This window comes from Aquarana catesbeiana, linkage group LG07 (assembly GCF_042186555.1).
Source record: "Aquarana catesbeiana isolate 2022-GZ linkage group LG07, ASM4218655v1, whole genome shotgun sequence".
Taxonomy (NCBI): Eukaryota; Metazoa; Chordata; class Amphibia; order Anura; family Ranidae; genus Aquarana; species Aquarana catesbeiana.
Genome location: NC_133330.1, coordinates 239,956,896 through 239,974,265, shown reverse-complemented (window position 1 = coordinate 239,974,265; position 17,370 = coordinate 239,956,896). Strand labels below are relative to the sequence as shown.

Sequence of the window (17,370 nt, the reverse complement as noted above, 5' to 3'; positions counted from 1 at the left end):
GCTGTTAGGGCATTATGAAGAATGCCTCCTGCTTCTCCTTGTCAAAAGAAGTTTATTGAGTATACAATGTTATAAAGATACATAAAGATACATAAAGTAAGTTTACAAGGATCTATAAAGTAAGCTCATTGTTTTACAGTAGGGTTTATATAGGTAAATATCATGAAATTTCAAATATTAAACATTGGGTTCACGTAAACCTAAATTAAAGATATATATCATTTCCTTAGTTACTTTTGTAGGTATTTAAATGATTTATACCTACTATACATATTGTTTACAAGTAGAGTGTATATAGGTCAAATAAATTCTGATAATGAGCTTTAATCGTAAGGTGGAGAAAAGGAAAGAGAAAGAAGAAAAAGGGTTGAAAGGTAGAGGTATGGTCCACAAGGTTGTCCCGCTCGTCAGTTTATTATTCTTTTTAGTTCTCTTTGAAGCCTTAGAATGGGTGTCTCTGTAAGTCATTTAATTTGTTACCATGGCAACAGGACAGAGTCATTGAAATTTGACAGGAACTGTTGTTTTATCCAAGGATGCCAAAGTTTTTCAAATTTTGGAATTTGATTTTGATCGATGGCTACCATCTTAGCATGGGACATTGTATTATTCATTCTGTGAATTGTTTCTGCTAGTACCAATGTAGGAGATTTCCATGCCTTGGCCACTGTTTGTTTTGCAGCCGTTATTAGTTGGATCATAAGTTTGAATTGAGAGAGTGTTAACCATTCCGGTTTTAGATTAAGTAAAGTTAAATATGGATCTGGTTGTATTATTTTTTTAAATATTTTAGATGCAATCACGAAGACTTCCTTCCAGAAGGTTTGGATTACTGGGCACGTCCACCATATGTGTAAATATGTGCCTATTTCTGGGCATCCTCGAAAACAAAGAGTTGAGGTATTAGGTGAATATTTTGCCACTCTAGCGGGTACAAGGTACCAGCGAGTTAGGACTTTATAATTTGTCTCCAGTGCTAAGATGTTGGGTGAAGATGACTTAGATGTGAGCCATATATTAGACCAGTCCATGTCTTCTAAAGTTCGTCCCAGGTCCTCCTCCCACCTCTGAACGTAAGAGGGTCTATTAAGATTTGCTACTCCATATAATTGATTATAAAGTGATGAAATTGTACCTTTAGCAAATGGATCTTTTGTACAGATTGATTCAAAAATGGATAATTGGGATAATGGTGTATCCCCCTTTAGGAATGGTGTATAGAAATTTTTGATTTGGAGATATCTAAATATCTCAGAGTTTGGTAGATCATATTTTTCTCTAAGCGATGGGAATGAAAGGAATGATTTAGATGCTATGAAGTCATTTAGTGTCTGAATGCCTGATGTTGTCCAAGCTTTAAAAGAATTTGGGTAGATCCATGCCGGATAAAAGGCCGGATTTCTGATAAAAGAAAGGAGAGGATTGTGTGGAGATTGTAACTGATATTTGGTTTTTAGTTTATCCCAGAGAGATAAGAAGTGTTTAGTTATGGGATTATGAATTTTAAAGCGGTCTTTAGGATCAAGCCATAATAAATTTGATATTAATAGAGGGTCATTTTCTGATGCCTCTATAAATACCCATAATGGGATTTCCTGTTTTGCATGGTATTTGGACAGACTGGCCAAATGTGCTGCTCTGTAGTAGTTAGTAAAATTAGGGTATCCCAGGCCTCCTTTATTTTTGGGAAGATGTAGTGTGTGTATAGGTATACGTGGTTTAGAAGAGCCCCATATAAACGAAGTTGCTCTTTTTTGTGCTTTTCTCAAAAAATAGGAAGGAATTGGAATAGGGAGGACTCTGAATAGATAAAGCAATTTGGGTAGAATAGTCATTTTGATTGCATTAATCTTCCCTATCCAGGATAAAGGAAGTTGCGACCATTGTTTTATTAGATTTGTGATCTGTCTTAATACTGGAGGATAATTGGTTGAGAATAAGTCAGAATGAGATGCTGTTAAATGAATTCCAAGATATGGGATTGATTTTTCTGCCCATGTAAATGGGAGTGCAGCCCTAGCCGGGATCAATTCCATGTTTGTGAGTGAAATATTAAGCACTAGGCATTTCTTAGGATTAATCATAAGGCCGGATAGGGCTGCAAACCCATCAAGAGCTGGTATTAAGTTAGGACCAGAGACCTGTGGTGATGATAGAAAAAGTAATATATCGTCTGCAAATATACATAATTTGTGTGTAATACCTCCTACTTCAATGCCAGTTATGGTTTGGTTTGTTCTGATGTATTGGGCCATGGGTTCGAGTATAAGGGCAAATAATAAGGGAGATAATGGGCAACCCTGTCGGGTACCTCTTTCGATATTAAAGGCTTCAGATTTGTATCCAGCATATTTTATATAGGCTTTGGGTTTATTATATAATGCTTTGATCCATGTTAAAAAGTGGGGTCCAAAACCCCATTTTTGTAATGAATATTGCATATATTGCAAGGATACTGTGTCAAATGCCCTCTTAATATCGAGAGATAGAAAACATAAAGGGATTTTCCGTTTTTTAGCAATATGTGCCAATAACACTGCCCTGCGTATATTATCGCCTGCCTGTCTATTTGGCATGAAGCCTACTTGATCTCTATGTATTAATTTTCCTATAATGTTATTGAGGCGTTTTGCTATTAGTTTTGCTAATAATTTAATATCGAGGTTTAACAGAGAGATAGGCCGATAATTCTCACAGGAAGTATCATCAGAAAGAGGTTTTGGGATCATACAAACAATTGCCATTAGCAATTTCTTGCCGAAAAGAATGTCCATCTAGAAGTTTGTTAAAAGTTTCAGTGAGAATGGGAGAGAGTATTTCTGAGAATGTTTTATAGTATAAAGCCGAGTAGCCGTCTGGGCCTGGTCTTTTGTTAAATTTTAGGTCTTTTATGGCGTTAGCAACTTCATCTATAGTTATAGGCTCATCCAAACTGCTTTTTTGATTCTGAGATAACTCAGGTAAGGTTATTTTTGAGAAGAAGGATTCAGCTTCTGTAGGATTAAATTCATTGTTTGTCTTGTATAAAGTTGCGAGATGTGAGTGAAATTTATGGACTATTTTAACTGGATTACAAGTGTAAACATTTTTTGATAATTTCAAACGTATTGGTTTGAAAGATTTGTTAGTTGAATTTAATGCCCGAGCCAAATATGTACCTGGTTTGTTTGTATTCATGTAGAAATTGTGTTTGGAGCGTTTGAGGGATTTATCAACTGATTCAGTGAGAAATAGATCGTATTCCAATCTAGATTTTTCCAGATGAGATTTTGTACTCTGAGATGGATTATCTTGAAATGATATGTAGGCTGCATTAAAATTGAGTTCTAGTTTTTTTGCTAGATTTTTGCGTTCCCGTTTAAATAGTGCCATTTGTCTTTGTATTGTACCACGCAAGACAGGCTTATGAGCTTCCCACAGTGTTATTGGGGAGATGTCTGTTGTGTTATTAATTGATATGTATTCCTTTAAAGCTTGTTCAATGGCCATCTGATGTAGTGGGTGTTTGAGCATTATGTCCGGTAAGTACCACGTTGGGTCATGCGCTTTTGGTATGGCTGAGGCTATAGTAGTGTATACTGCATTATGGTCAGACCACGGAATCGGAATTATATCTGATGCAATAATTTCTGGTATCATTCCTATTGTTAGAAAAATATGATCTATTCTGGTGAAGGTTTGATGAGGGTGCGAGAAATAAGTGAATTTCTTTTTCATTGGGTTACTTTCTCTCCATGAATCTACCAGATTGTATTTGGAAAGAAGTTGAGAAAAAGGTCATCTAGAGGTTATTTTAGATGGTGTAAAAGGTGATTTATCTAGAAATGGGAGGAGGACCTGGTTCGAATCCCCACACATTATCACTGTTCCTATTTTGTGTGTATTAATCACTTGTAATATATGTGAGAGGAATGGTGTAGGTTGTTTGTTAGGAGCGTAGTAGGAAATCACCGTGATTGCTGTATCCATTATATAACCCATGAGTATCAGGTATCTACCTTCTGGGTCTTTAATTTCTGATGATAAGGTGAATGGTGTGGATCGGTGAAATGCAATTAGAGTTCCCCTTTGCTTGGTACAGGCAGAAGCCGTGTAAATTTGTTGATAAAAAGGAGAAATATATTTTGGAGTAGAATCTTTGGTGAAGTGTGTTTCTTGGAGGCATACTATGTGAGCCTTCTTGTTATGGAAAGTACGGAAGGCTTTGGTCCTTTTTTGAGGGACATTTATTCCCTGAACATTCAGGGAAAGTATATTCAGTGGTGCCATGGCAATAGATCAAATAGTTTTGACTTACTTTTTGTTATGCAGAGCTGACTGCGCAGATCAACCTGTGTGGACTGAAGAGATGAATAGATAGAAAAGAAACCAGTGAATTCTGGAGTAAAGAGTAAACAAAAAACATATGAGATTAGATGATACATTGCATAAATTATTTTTTGCAAGTAATCACAATTTACCCGTGAAAGAGAATAAATATCTCTCTCAGGGGAATAAGTGCCTTCGTCACACTCCCACATAATATGGTTGGGAGAATGAGGAGGGCTAATGGGGGTACACGGATCTTCCGCTTACAGGAGAGAAGTGCTATGTCAAAAGACATCAAAATGATGTTTCATTAATTGGAGTGCAGAATATAGTTTTTGTTGAAATTATTTATTCCAGGGTGGTTGTATATGGTTAGTCTTGCCCTAGGCTAAATAATTCAGTTAGAAAGGTACTGTTAATAACTTTGGTATTGATGAAGATAGTTTGAATTATTTTGGGATTTTAACCCTTTTAGAGTAAACAATTACATATTTTATTCATACGCAACTATTTAGATATGTTAACTCATAAAATTGAGGTTGTATTGCTTCAGATTAGAATAAACAAAAACATAATTCTAGGAACTAGTTAGGTAATAATATATAAGCTTCCATTACTTCTGGATTATTGAACATATTTGTCCTAAAAAGTAATAAATCTATTGTTATTACCTGATAATATATAACTGAACAAGAATTTCCTTATTTCACTTATATATTCTAAGGCTATATGAATCAGAAGTAATAAGAAATATAACTGGAATGTAACATGATCCCACACAGTGTGTGACTATCAGAACGCAGTTACATTCAGTTATAAATATAGGTTTTTTATAGAGAACCATCTCTTAGTATAATAAATGAAGAGATATCAGGAATTAGGATGTCAGTCCATTGAATCTTCTTGGTCCATGGATGATGTGGCATAACGGCCTCTTTTGTGAGAATGATGATTCCCATTTTGTTCTGAAATTTTCTGGGTGCTGCCTGAAGGTGAAGATGACGCCATTCTTCTGCGTGTGGGAGTGTTGCTGCTTGTGGGTTCTGTCAGATTTAATTTTAAAAGGGTTTGTTGTAGTTCATCTGCTGATCTGCTTCTGTAAATTGTACCTTGGTAGTTAAATCTGACTGAAAAGGGAAAGCCCCATTGATACATAATGTTGTGGCGTTGCAGTTCCATTAGTTGGGGTTTCATGGATCGTCTTTTAGTAATAGTAAATTGGGATAGGTCAGCAAAAATTTGATAATTGTGTCCTTGAAAATTAAGTTCCTTTTTTTCTCTTGCAGCAATTAGTATTTGTTCTTTCGTTCTGTAATAATGAAATTTTGTGATTATATCACGTGGGGGTCCATCTTTCTTTTTGGCTGTGAGGGCTCTGTGTACTCTGTCCAGTTCTAAACGTTCAATAGGGATATCTGGCTTTAGTTCTTGTAATAGAGCAGTAATAGTAGATTGCAGGTCTGTCACAGTTTCAGGTATTCCCCTTATGCGCAAGTTTGAACGTCTGGCTCTATTTTCGTAATCTTCAAGCTTAGTTTGAAGTATTAAATTCTCTTTTTTTTATTGTTCCAATTCTGTTATATTTTCTTGGGTTGTAATTTCAATTTCATCCATTTTTATTTCTAAGGCTGCGGTGCGGTTTCCCAGCTCTCTTATTTCTTTGGTTAGGCTTTTTGTTATTTGGTCTGAGGTTTGTTTTAAAGCCTTATGAAGCATCTTTTCAAATTGTAATAATATTACTGGGGATACTGAGGAGGCTTGTGGAGAAGTTTGTGAGAGGATTTGTTCTGTATCTGACTCAAATGGAGAGTCTTGCTGTGACATTTTCTGTCTGTGAGAGCGCCCTGATGCTGTATCTTGTGAGGTGACTGGAGCTGCTTCAGCTGCAGTGAGTGCCTGTAAGCTCTTTGTGAGGTGATTTTTATTTCTGCCTTGGTTTCCTCCCAGTACCATATTTCCTGCCCAAACTTTCACAGTTTGTTCCCTGGGGCAAAAAGGTTCAAATGGATACCTTTTGAGCCTGCAGGCTCCGCTTTGTCCTTCTCTTCTCTCCTCAGCGGTGTGGAGCTCTAACAATGCATGTCTGCTCTGCTAGGCTCCGCCTCCTGCTTCTCATCTGCCCTAGAAGTGAGCAGTGCCCAGACCTACATGACAGCCAGAGGAAATCCCGGATACTGTTGGTCATATATCTAGTAGAAATAAGTCCCAGAGGACTCCTGGATATTGGAGAACATTTCTTCTTTACAGCATGTGGGAACAGTGACACACAGAAAGGAGAAGACTCTGGCTAGGAAAGCATTTAGCCCTTTTCTTTTTTCTCTCTGCAGCAGAATTTGTGGCTTTGCTGAAGTGATGTCCTTTTCAGTCCACTGAGATCAAAGAATCGAATAAAAGGGAATTTGCAGTAGTTCTGTATACTCTTCCTTCTTTACCATTTTGTTCTTTGTTTTATGTTGGGGTCCTTTTAGATGATTGTTCTGATTAAATCCGCTTGTCAGTTTTTCAAGTGGATCTAAAATAAAAGCTCAATGTACATCCCTTTACCTCTGGCTACATATGAGTCTCAGTAGGTCCGAAAAAAACAACAAAGAGGTTTCCCTCTTTCTCAGTTTTTTTGGACCTAAACATGATGGATTGTAGGTAATGGGATGCAAACAGATGCACATCCTTTTCCCATCGTTACAAGATTCAGGAAAAAAAGACAAAGGTGTGACAAAAGTCAATCTCTCACAGATCTAACTTCTTTCTTGTATTTTAATTGTATCCACAGGATTCTGGATTACGATTCCACTATGTTGCTGCAGGGGAACGAGGGAAACCGCTAATGTTGCTTCTACATGGATTTCCAGAATTCTGGTAATACATTTTCTCCTCTATAATCTAAAAGGCTAATGTCTTAAGGATATTCTTTCACTTCTCACTCCCTTTCAGCACAGGTTCTCCTAAACCACAACCACCCACCTTAACCATGCCCCAACTGTCCCCCCCCCCCCCCCCAGACACTCCATTTTTTGTTGGAGCAGTTGGGAAATACCAGGTGCTTCCAAGCATGGAGGATTCCTGAAAGATGGAGTCTTCGAGCAGGAGGGAGGGGAGGAAATCATTAACCATTTTTTTAACCACCCATTAACCACTTCAGCCCCGGAAGGTTTTACCCCCTTCCTGACCAGAGCACTTTTTACAATTCGGCACTGCGTCGCTTTAACTGCTAATTGCGCGGTCATGCAATGCTGTACCCAAACGAAATTTGCGTCCTTTTCTTCCCACAAATAGAGCTTTCTTTTGATAGTATTTGATCACCTCTGCCGTTTTTATTTTTTGCGCTATACACGGAAAAAGACCGAAAATTTTGAAAAAAAATGATATTTTCTACTTTTTGTTCTAAAAAAAATCCAATAAACTCAATTTTAGTCATACATTTAGGCCAAAATGTATTCGGCCACATGTCTTTGGTAAAAAAAATGTCAATAAGTGTATATTTATTGGTTTGCGCAAAAGTTATAGCGTCTACAAACTAGGGTACATTTTCTGGAATTTACACAGCCTTTAATTTATGACTGCCTATGTCGTTTCTTGAGGTGCTAAAATGGCAGGGCAGTACAAAACCCCCCCAAATGACCCCATTTTGGAAAGTAGACACCCCAAGGAATTTGCTGAGAGGCATGTTGAGCCCATTGAATATTCATTTTTTTTGTCCCAAGTGATTGAACAATGACAAAAAAAAAAAAAAAAAAAAAAAATTACAAAAAGTTGTCACTAAATGATATATTGCTCACACAGGCCATGGGCATATGTGGAATTGCACCCCAAAATACATTTAGCTGCTTCTCCTGAGTATGGGGATACCACATGTGTGAGACTTTTTGGGAGCCTAGCCGCGTACGGGGCCCCGAAAACCAATCACTGCCTTCAGGATTTCTAAGGGCGTACATTTTTGATTTTACTCCTCACTACCTATCACAGTTTTGAAGGCCATAAAATGCCCAGATGACATAAAACCCCCCCAAATGACCCCATTTTGGAAAGTAGACACCCCAAGCTATTTGCTTTGAGGCATGTTGAGTCCATGGAATGTTTTATATTTTGACACAAGTTGCAGGAAAGTGACAAATTTTTTTTTTTTTTTTTTTTTTTGCACAAAGTTGTCACTAAATGATATATTGCTCACACAGGCCATGGGCATATGTGGAATTGCACCCCAAAATACATTTAGCTGCTTCTCCTGAGTATGGGGATACCACATGTGTGGGACTTTTTGGGAGCCTAGCCGCGTACGGGGCCCCGAAAACCAAGCACCGCCTTCAGGATTTCTAAGGGCGTACATTTTTGATTTTACTCCTCACTGCCTATCACAGTTTCGGAGGCCATGGAATGCCCAGGTGGCACAAACCCCCCCCAAATGACCCCATTTTGGAAAGTAGACACCCCAAGCTATTTGCTGAGAGGCATGGTGAGTATTTTGCAGCTCTCATTTGTTTTTGAAAATAAAGAAAGACGAGAAAAAAAAATTTTTTTTTTTCTTTTTTCAATTTTCAAAACTTTGTGACAAAAAGTGAGGTCTGCAAAATACTCACTATACCGCTCATCAAATAGCTTGGGGTGTCTACTTTCCAAAATGGGGTCATTTGGGGGGTTTTTTTGCCACCTGGGCATTCCATGGCCTCCGAAACTGTGATAGGCAGTGAAGAGTGAAATCAAAAATTTACGGCCTTAGAAAGCCTGAAGGCGGTGCTTGGTTTTCGGGGTCCCGTACGCGGCTAGGCTCCCAAAAAGTCCCACACATGTGGTATCCCCGTACTCAGGAGAAGCAGCAGAATGTATTTTGGGGTGTAATTTCACATATTCCCATGGCATGTTTGAGCAATATATCATTTAGTGACAACTTTGCGCAAAAAAAAATAAAAAAAATAAAAAATTGTCTCTTTCCCGCAACTTGTGTCACAATATAAATTATTCCATGGACTCAACATGACTCTCAGCAAATAGCTTGGGGTGTCTACTTTCCAAAATGGGGTCATTTGGGGGGGTTTTGAACTGTCCTGGCATTTTATGCACAACATCTAGAAGCTTATGTCACACATCACCCACACTTCTAACCACTTGAAGACAAAGCCCTTTCTGACACTTATTGTTTACATAAAAAAATAATTTTTTTTTGCAAGAAAATTACTTTGAACCCCCAAACATTATATATTTTTTTTAAAGCAAATGCCCTACAGATTAAAATGGTGGGTGTTTCATTTTTTTTTTTCACACAGTATTTGCGCAGCGATTTTTCAAACGCATTTTTTGGGGAAAAAACACACTTTTTTACATTTTAATGCACTAAAACACACTATATTGCCCAAATGTTTGATGAAATAAAAAAGATGATCTTAGGCCGAGTACATGGATACCAAACATGACATGCTTTAAAATTGCGCACAAACGTGCAGTGGCGACAAACTAAATACATTTTTAAAAGCCTTTAAAAGCCTTTACAGGTTACCACTTTAGATTTACAGAGGAGGTCTACTGCTAAACTTACTGCCCTCGATCTGACCTTCGCGGCGATACCTCACATGCATGGTGCAATTGCTGTTTACATTTGACGCCAGACCAACGCTTGCGTTCGCCTTAGCGCGAGAGCAGGGGGGACAGGGGTGCTTTTTTTTTTTTTTTTTTTTTTTTTCTTTATTATTATTATTTTTTTATCTTATTTTTAAACTGTTCCTTTCATTTTTTTTTTTTTTTAATCATTTTTATTGTTATCTCAGGGAATGTAAATATCCCCTATCATAGCAATAGGTAGTGACAGGTACTCTTTTTTGCAAAAATTGGGGTCTATTAGACCCTAGATTTCTCCTCTGCCCTCAAAGCATCTGACCACACCAAGATCGGTGTGATAAAATGCTTTCCCAATTTCCCAATGGCGCTGTTTACATCCGGCGAAATCTAAGTCATAAAATGCTCGTAGCTTCCGGTTTCTTAGGCCATAGAGATGTTTGGAGCCACTCTGGTCTCTGATCAGCTCTATGGTCAGCTGGCTGAATCACCGGCTGCATTTTCAGGTTCCCTGTTGAGACAGGAGAGCCAGAGAAAAACACGGAAGACGTTGGGGGGGGAGGGGCATTCCCTCCCACTGCTTGTAAAAGCAGTCTAGAGGCTAATTAGCCGCTAGGATTGCTTTTACATGAAAGCCGACCGCTGGCTGAAAAGAATGATACCAAGATGATACCTAAACCTGCAGGCATCATTCTGGTATAACCACTCAAAGTCGTGAATGGCGTACCTGAAGACAAAAAAATGGTTAACAATAAAGCACAGTAAACGGTAAGGTATAAAAAATTGCATACCTGAAAAGCAAACATGATAAAACATAATAACAATAAAACATTGCAGAATATAATACAGTAAAAAAGAACAGAACAATAGAGAGAGAGAATAGAGAGAGAAAGAACAATAAAACGACAACTATTTTTTTTTTATTTTATATTTTTGTATGTTTTTTTTTTTTTTTTACACTTTTTTTTGTAACTAACTTTTATAACTGTAACCGGTTCCAGGTTCGGGTCTCTCAAAATGCGATGGCATCTTGGGAGACCCTGTGAAAGTGTGCCTAGTCTGTGGAATGCTGTACCCTACGCTAATACTCAACTAGTGCATGGTAGCGTTCAAAATATTCACCAATGCAAAGACCAGGATTGTCAGGACAGGAGGGACAATAATAGCGGGTGTCACGTCTATATCCGCGCTTGCTGTAGACACGACATCTTTTTTGGGGGGTTCGTTGGGTAGGGGTACTCGGGAGGACATAAAGAAAATGCCTCTCATGCAGCCGACTGCATTTGGTTGGGGATGTGAATGGGGGAAGTACGGGCGCTGCAGAAGTGGTGGGTTCCCAATTAGGATTGGCGAATGCAGCAGGAAGGGCACTATGGGCACGACGGGCCTGTGTTCGTCTTCTTGGTGGCAGCGGGACACTACTTGTGCTTGCCACCTCACCAGCTTGAACTGCACTTATGGGACTCGCCACGTCACCAAGTGTTACTGCAGTGCTGGTTTGACTACGACCGGGGTGTACTAGGCCGCTGGTGCTTGCCAGTTCACCAAAATGCTACCAAAAAAACTGTTAGCGATCGCAGGGATCAGGCCTGACTCTGCGAACGCTGCAGTTATGCGTTTAGTGTTTTGTAAGTGACAGTGATCGATCGATACTGCACTTGGGTGGGCTGGGCTGGGCCGGGCGGAGGGGCAAAACGCAGGTGCTAGCAGGTATCTGGGCTGATCCCGCTAACACTGCGTTTGTGGGAACCCTAAACTGCTGGGGACGCTAGTATAGATCTGATCGGATCAGATATTGATCCGATCAGATACTATACCACTAAGGGAGGCGTATGCTGCGTGCGTGGGTGTTAGCGGTACTGGCGCTAACCTGACGCTGCCTGGGGCTGGTGCTTGCCAGTTCACCAAAACGCTACCAGAAAAACTGTTAGCGATCGCAGGGATCAGGCCTGACTCTGCGAACGCTGCAGTTATGTGTTTAGTGTTTTGTAAGTGTCAGTGATCGATCGATACTGCACTTGGGTGGGCTGGGCTGGGCCGGGCGGAGGGGCAAAACGCAGGTGCTAGCAGGTATCTGGGCTGATCCCGCTAACACTGCGTTTGTGGGAACCCTAAACTGCTGGGGACGCTAGTATAGATCTGATCAGATCAGATATTGATCCGATCAGATACTATACCACTAAGGGAGGTGTACGGTGCGTGCGTGGGTGTTAGCGGTACTGGCGCTAATCTGACGCTGCCTGGGGCTGGTGCTTGCCAGTTCACCAAAACGCTACCAAAAAAACTGTTAGCGATCGCAGGGATCAGGCCTGACTATGCGAACGCTGCAGTTATGCGTTTAGTGTTTTGTAAGTGACAGTGATCGATCGATACTGCACTTGGGTGGGCCGGGCAGAGGGGCAAAACGCAGGTGCTAGCGGGTATCTGGGCTGATCCCGCTAACACTGCGTTTTCGGGAACCCTAAACTGCTGGGGACGCTAGTATAGATCTGATCGGATCAGATATTGATCCGTACAGATACTATACCACTAAGGGAGGCGTATGCTGCGTGCGAGGGTGTTAGCGGTACTGGCGCTAATCTGACGCTGCCTGGGGCGACGCATATCACCGCCGGGCGATCAGGGGGCTAAACCTTTATTAGGTAATAAACGGCGGGTGCCCTGACACTATAAAAAATAAACAAACTAACCAGCGTCACCCGTAACACTTATATGGTGATCAGTGGTGAAAGGGTTAACTAGGGGGCAATCAAGGGGTTAAAACATTTATTAGATAGTATATGGGGGTCCCTGTCGCTATAAAACGCTGACGGCGAACCTAAATATTTACGTCTCTAACTAGCGTCACCAGCGACACTAATACAGCGATCAGAAAAATGATCGCTTAGTGACACTGGTGACAGGGGGTGATCAAGGGGTTAAAACTTTATTAGGGGGGGTTAGGGGGGTATCCTAGACCTAAAGGGGGGTAATATTCACTGCCCTAACACTGTAACTGTCACAAACTGACATTATGCAGTAATCAGAAAAAAAAAAAAAAAAATACTGCTAATGTCAGTTTGTGACGGGGGGGGGGGGGGGTGATTGGGGGGGGGATCGGGGGGCGATCGGGGGGGGATCGGGGGTGTAAGGTATGCCTGGCATGTTCTACTGTGTGTGTTTGTGTTGTGTGCACTTACATGTCTTCTCTCCTCGGCGCTGGGACGGAAACTGCCAGACCGAGGAGAGATGACATCACATCCTCTGCCTGTGTGAAACTACACACAGGCAGAGGAGGATTCCCATTGGCTGGGAGCGATCGCGAGGGGGGGGCCACGATCGGATGGTCTCCCCCTCGCCTCCCGACGCTCCCAGTCAGATGCCGACCGCCGATGGCACCGGGGGGGGGTCCGATCGGACCCCCCGCCCGCGGGAGGCAGATCACGTACAGGTACGTGATTCTGCCTGCCCGTGCCATTCTGCCGACGTATATATACGTTAGGCGGTCGGCAAGTGGTTAACCAGAGTTTGGACCCTGATGGAGGAACAAGGCATAGGGAAAGTAATTAACAGTGAGTATTAAAGTGATTGTAAAGGCTCGTTTTTTTTTTTTTTAAATAACAAACATGATATACTTACCTCCTCTGTGCAGTTGGTTTTGCAAAGAGCAGCCCGGATCATCCTCTTCTCGGGCCCCTTTTTCCTGCTCCTAGTCCCTGCCTCCTTTGAGTGCCCCTCAGTCGGCAGCTTGCTACAGGGGTCACCCAAGCTGAGTCAGAGCTCCGTGTATCTATTCAGACATGGATCCCCGACCTGGCCCGCCCCCTCTTTCCCTTGATTGGCTGATTGACAGCCGCGGGAGCCAATAGTGCCGCTGCTCTCTCAGCCAATCAGAAGGAGTGTACTGGATAGCTGAGGGGATCATGAACATCGCTGGAGAGAGAAGGAGCTCAGGTAGGTAATTGGGGGTGCTGGAGAGGCTGCTACACACAGAAGGTTTTTTATCTGAATGCATAGAATGCAATCAGATAAAAAACCTTCTGCCTTTACAACTCCTTTAAAGCGGAGTTCTGCTAAAAAAAAAAAATTAAAAGTCAGCAGCTACAAATACTGCAGCTGCTGACTAATAATCGGACACTTACCTGTCCCAGGGTCCAGTGATGTGGGGGAGCGAGGCCCCACTCGTCTCCCCCTCCTCTCTGCGGTGCCAGCATTGTAAGTGTGGGCGCCCGACTGTGGCTTCACAGCCGGGCACCCACTGCGCATGCACGAGCCGCACCACACGCCGTGACTGGCCGGGCAATCATCTGGAACCTGTGATGTGTCCCAGATCTCCCTTCCTGTGCCGCGGTGCGCCGGGAGGAAGTGGGAGCTGGAACCCTCTGAAAAGAGGGTAACCCCCCCCCCCCCAAAAAATGACATGCCAAATGTGGCGTGTCAGGGAATCACCTCCCTTAAAGCGGAAGTTTCCATTTTTGGGTGGAACTGCGCTTTAAGTCTTTTTTTCATGGAACCTGTCACTTTGCCCTGACAGGGACAAGGTCACTTTAAAGGGTCAATTAACGCAAAAGGGAATGTTATGTGATGGACAATTCTGTAACTTCAAATGCCATCTTCTACCTCAACCTGTAATCATCATTTATTCAGTAAAGGGAATTCTTATTTAAAGAAGAAGTTGCCTGGTCCCACGTTCTTAAAATTGAAATAAGTGTATTCATGGTGTATCTAAAGATCAAGGGGATAGTGAGTCAAAGCCATTGTTAACCAGTAAGAAGTGTATAGTAAGTTAACCTGTGGAGGTGTGAGAGGAATAGCATCAGAAGGAGAAGCAACCAGCTGGAAAAAGAAGAGGTGGCAGTTGCTGGTGATGATGGTTCCGATAGTGAGGGGCACCCGTAGAAACCTACGCCATCTCAACTCTTCTCTTTTCTACTCTGCAACCGACCACCTCTATGACAAAATCTCACCCCTATCCTGCACCGACCTAGCCACTTCTCTCTACAGTGCTTCACTTCTAGCCTTACTGGACACACTGTCTCCCCTCACTACACAAAGAATCAGGCCCCGACCATTCAACCTTGGCAAACAGATGATGCTAGAAGTCTGAAAAAACATATCCCTGCTCATGAACACCTGTGGCATAAGACAAATGCCCTGTACACACGTTCGGATTTTCCGATGGAAAATGTGTGATAGGACCTTGTTGTTGGAAATTCCGACCGTGTGTAGGCTCCATCAAACATTTTCCATAGGAATTTCTGACACACAAAGTTTGAGAGCTTGCTATAAAATTTTCCGACAACAAAATCCTTTGTCGGAAATTCCGATCGTGTGTACACAAATCCGACACACAAAGTGCCACGCATGCTCGGAATAAATTAAGAGACGAAAGCTTGGCTGCTGCCCCGTTTATAGTCCCTACATACGTGTTTTACGTCACCGCGTTCAGAACGATCGGATTTTCCGACAACTTTGTGTGACTGTGTGTATGCAAGACAAGTTTGAGCCAACATCCGTCGGAAAAAATCCATGGATTTTGTTGTCGGAATGTCCGATCAATGTCCGACCGTGTGTACAGGGCATAAGTCTCAGAAAGTTTTCAAACAATATAAATTAGCCCTCAGAAACTACAGTTCCATCCTCCTCACTACCAAGCAGTCCTATTTTATCACTCTTATTAACAACTTATCATCCCGTCCCCATCAACTCTTCTCTACCTTCAACTCTTTACCTCGCCCTCCACTGCCTCCACTCACTAACTCACTCACTGCCCAGGAGATCGCCAATCACTTCAAACAGAAAATTGATACATTTTGCAAGGAGATCTCTGCTGTTCAGATACACTCCACACTTTACACTTCATGCCCACAGGTACAATCATTACTTCCCCCATTACAAGGTTGCTAAACTACATTATCCCCTCAGCCATTCAGGAGCAGCAAAGAGGGACCCGAGAAGAGGAGGATCCAGGCTGGTCTGTGCAAAACCAACTGCACAGAGGTAAGTATAACATGTTTGTTATTTAAAAAAAAAAAATAGCCTTTACAATCACTTTAAGGATTTATCTTTGAGATGTCTTGCACTTTGCCCATTCAAGGCAGCAGGGGATTGTCTATGGCCACTTTGTGCAGAGTCTTCAATCTCTAATTAAAGCGGTATTAAACCCAAAACCAAAAATGTAATCTGTTGTAGTTTACCAATCATTAGATGTGGTGGCTGCATCAGGTTTCTTTTCTTAGGCTTTTTCCCCCACTGTTTAACCTGGTGATCTGGCCAGTAACCTCACGTGTTAGCAAGACACTGGATGAAGGAGCGTAGGAGACACAGCAGACAGCACCATTGTCAGTCCAGGGAGGAGGGGAGTGTTAAATCAGATTTAGATACACTAACGAATTGAAGCCAAACTTCAGCTAACACTTTATAATTAGCAGATAGCTTTTTTTTCCTTCCGGGATAAAAGTTTTCCATGAATAAATAAAAGCTGATCATTTAAGAATCCCTTCCAGTATTAAAGGGTTTGTCTCACCCATGTAAACTGATACATTCTGCTGGAGAACTGGATCACCAGATGAAAATAAAAGAAAAAAGTCTAAAAAAGAAAAATGAATGCAGCCATCACATCTAAAAAATGGTAAGCTGCAATATAATAAATGTGAACACCATGCAGTGGGTATTACTGAGTGGTCAGAGCACGGCCAGTATTTTTTTTGAGACCCTTCTTCAACCAGCGCCTGTATTAGCACTTTTCAGCCATAAAGTTTGGGGGAGCCAGTTCCTGAACACAAACGGAAGCTTTTAAAGTGTACACTTTTAAAATGGGGGTGACATCTCTGAAAAAATACAAGTCTATCTGTATTACATTTACTTTTTTTGAGTAGTAGTATAGATGTAACCAAGAGTGCTTCTGTTCCACCTACTGGAACAGGCCTGAATTGCTGCCCCCCATCCCGCCATACTAATACATTAGTATTTAGGGGCAATTAAGGGGCCTGGAGGCGAGTGATTGTCTGAGGCAACATTTTCACTTATCTTGTAATAGAAATGCCCCTGGAGTTGCCTGCCTTCTGTTATTCAACTTCTATTACTCAACTTATTGAATCAGAAATCAGCATGTACGATTCATCTTGACTAGCAGTTGATATAGTTCCCTTGACATTTTGGGTTTTTTGTGGGTGTGATTTACTGTACCTAATACGTATTGCTAAGAGTTGCTGGGAAAATCCAAACCTAATATGAGCAAAATATTGCTGTTACAGCGCCAATGAAGTGCATATTGCGGACTACTTGAAACACACTTTATGCAATGTGCTATGAATAAATCTCTTTCTTTGGACAGAGGAATTCCAGACTGCAGCAGTTCACTGCAGAAACTCCAGTTCTAATTGATGTGACATTCTGTGTGATGGAGTCACATCCATTCTGCTTTGCAGTACTGAAATCCCCCCCACCCCCTGGAAGGATCAGCCAGCCAAATCCCAAAATAAAGCTGATGTCCCCAGGTGTCTTATCCATTTTTATGCTATATTTCCAAATAAAGGA

At 41.4% G+C, this 17,370-nt stretch overlaps 1 protein-coding gene across 1 annotated transcript in view; it reads left to right on the top strand.

Annotated features, from left to right (window-relative positions):
- Positions 1-17,370, top strand: part of EPHX4 (epoxide hydrolase 4) — a 134,398-nt gene that overhangs the window by 42,795 nt on the left and 74,233 nt on the right. Inside the window, exon 2 of the mRNA XM_073593151.1 lies at positions 7,079-7,164. Within this exon, the coding sequence (XP_073449252.1) occupies positions 7,079-7,164 (86 nt within the window). The remainder of the gene's footprint in view (positions 1-7,078; positions 7,165-17,370) is intronic.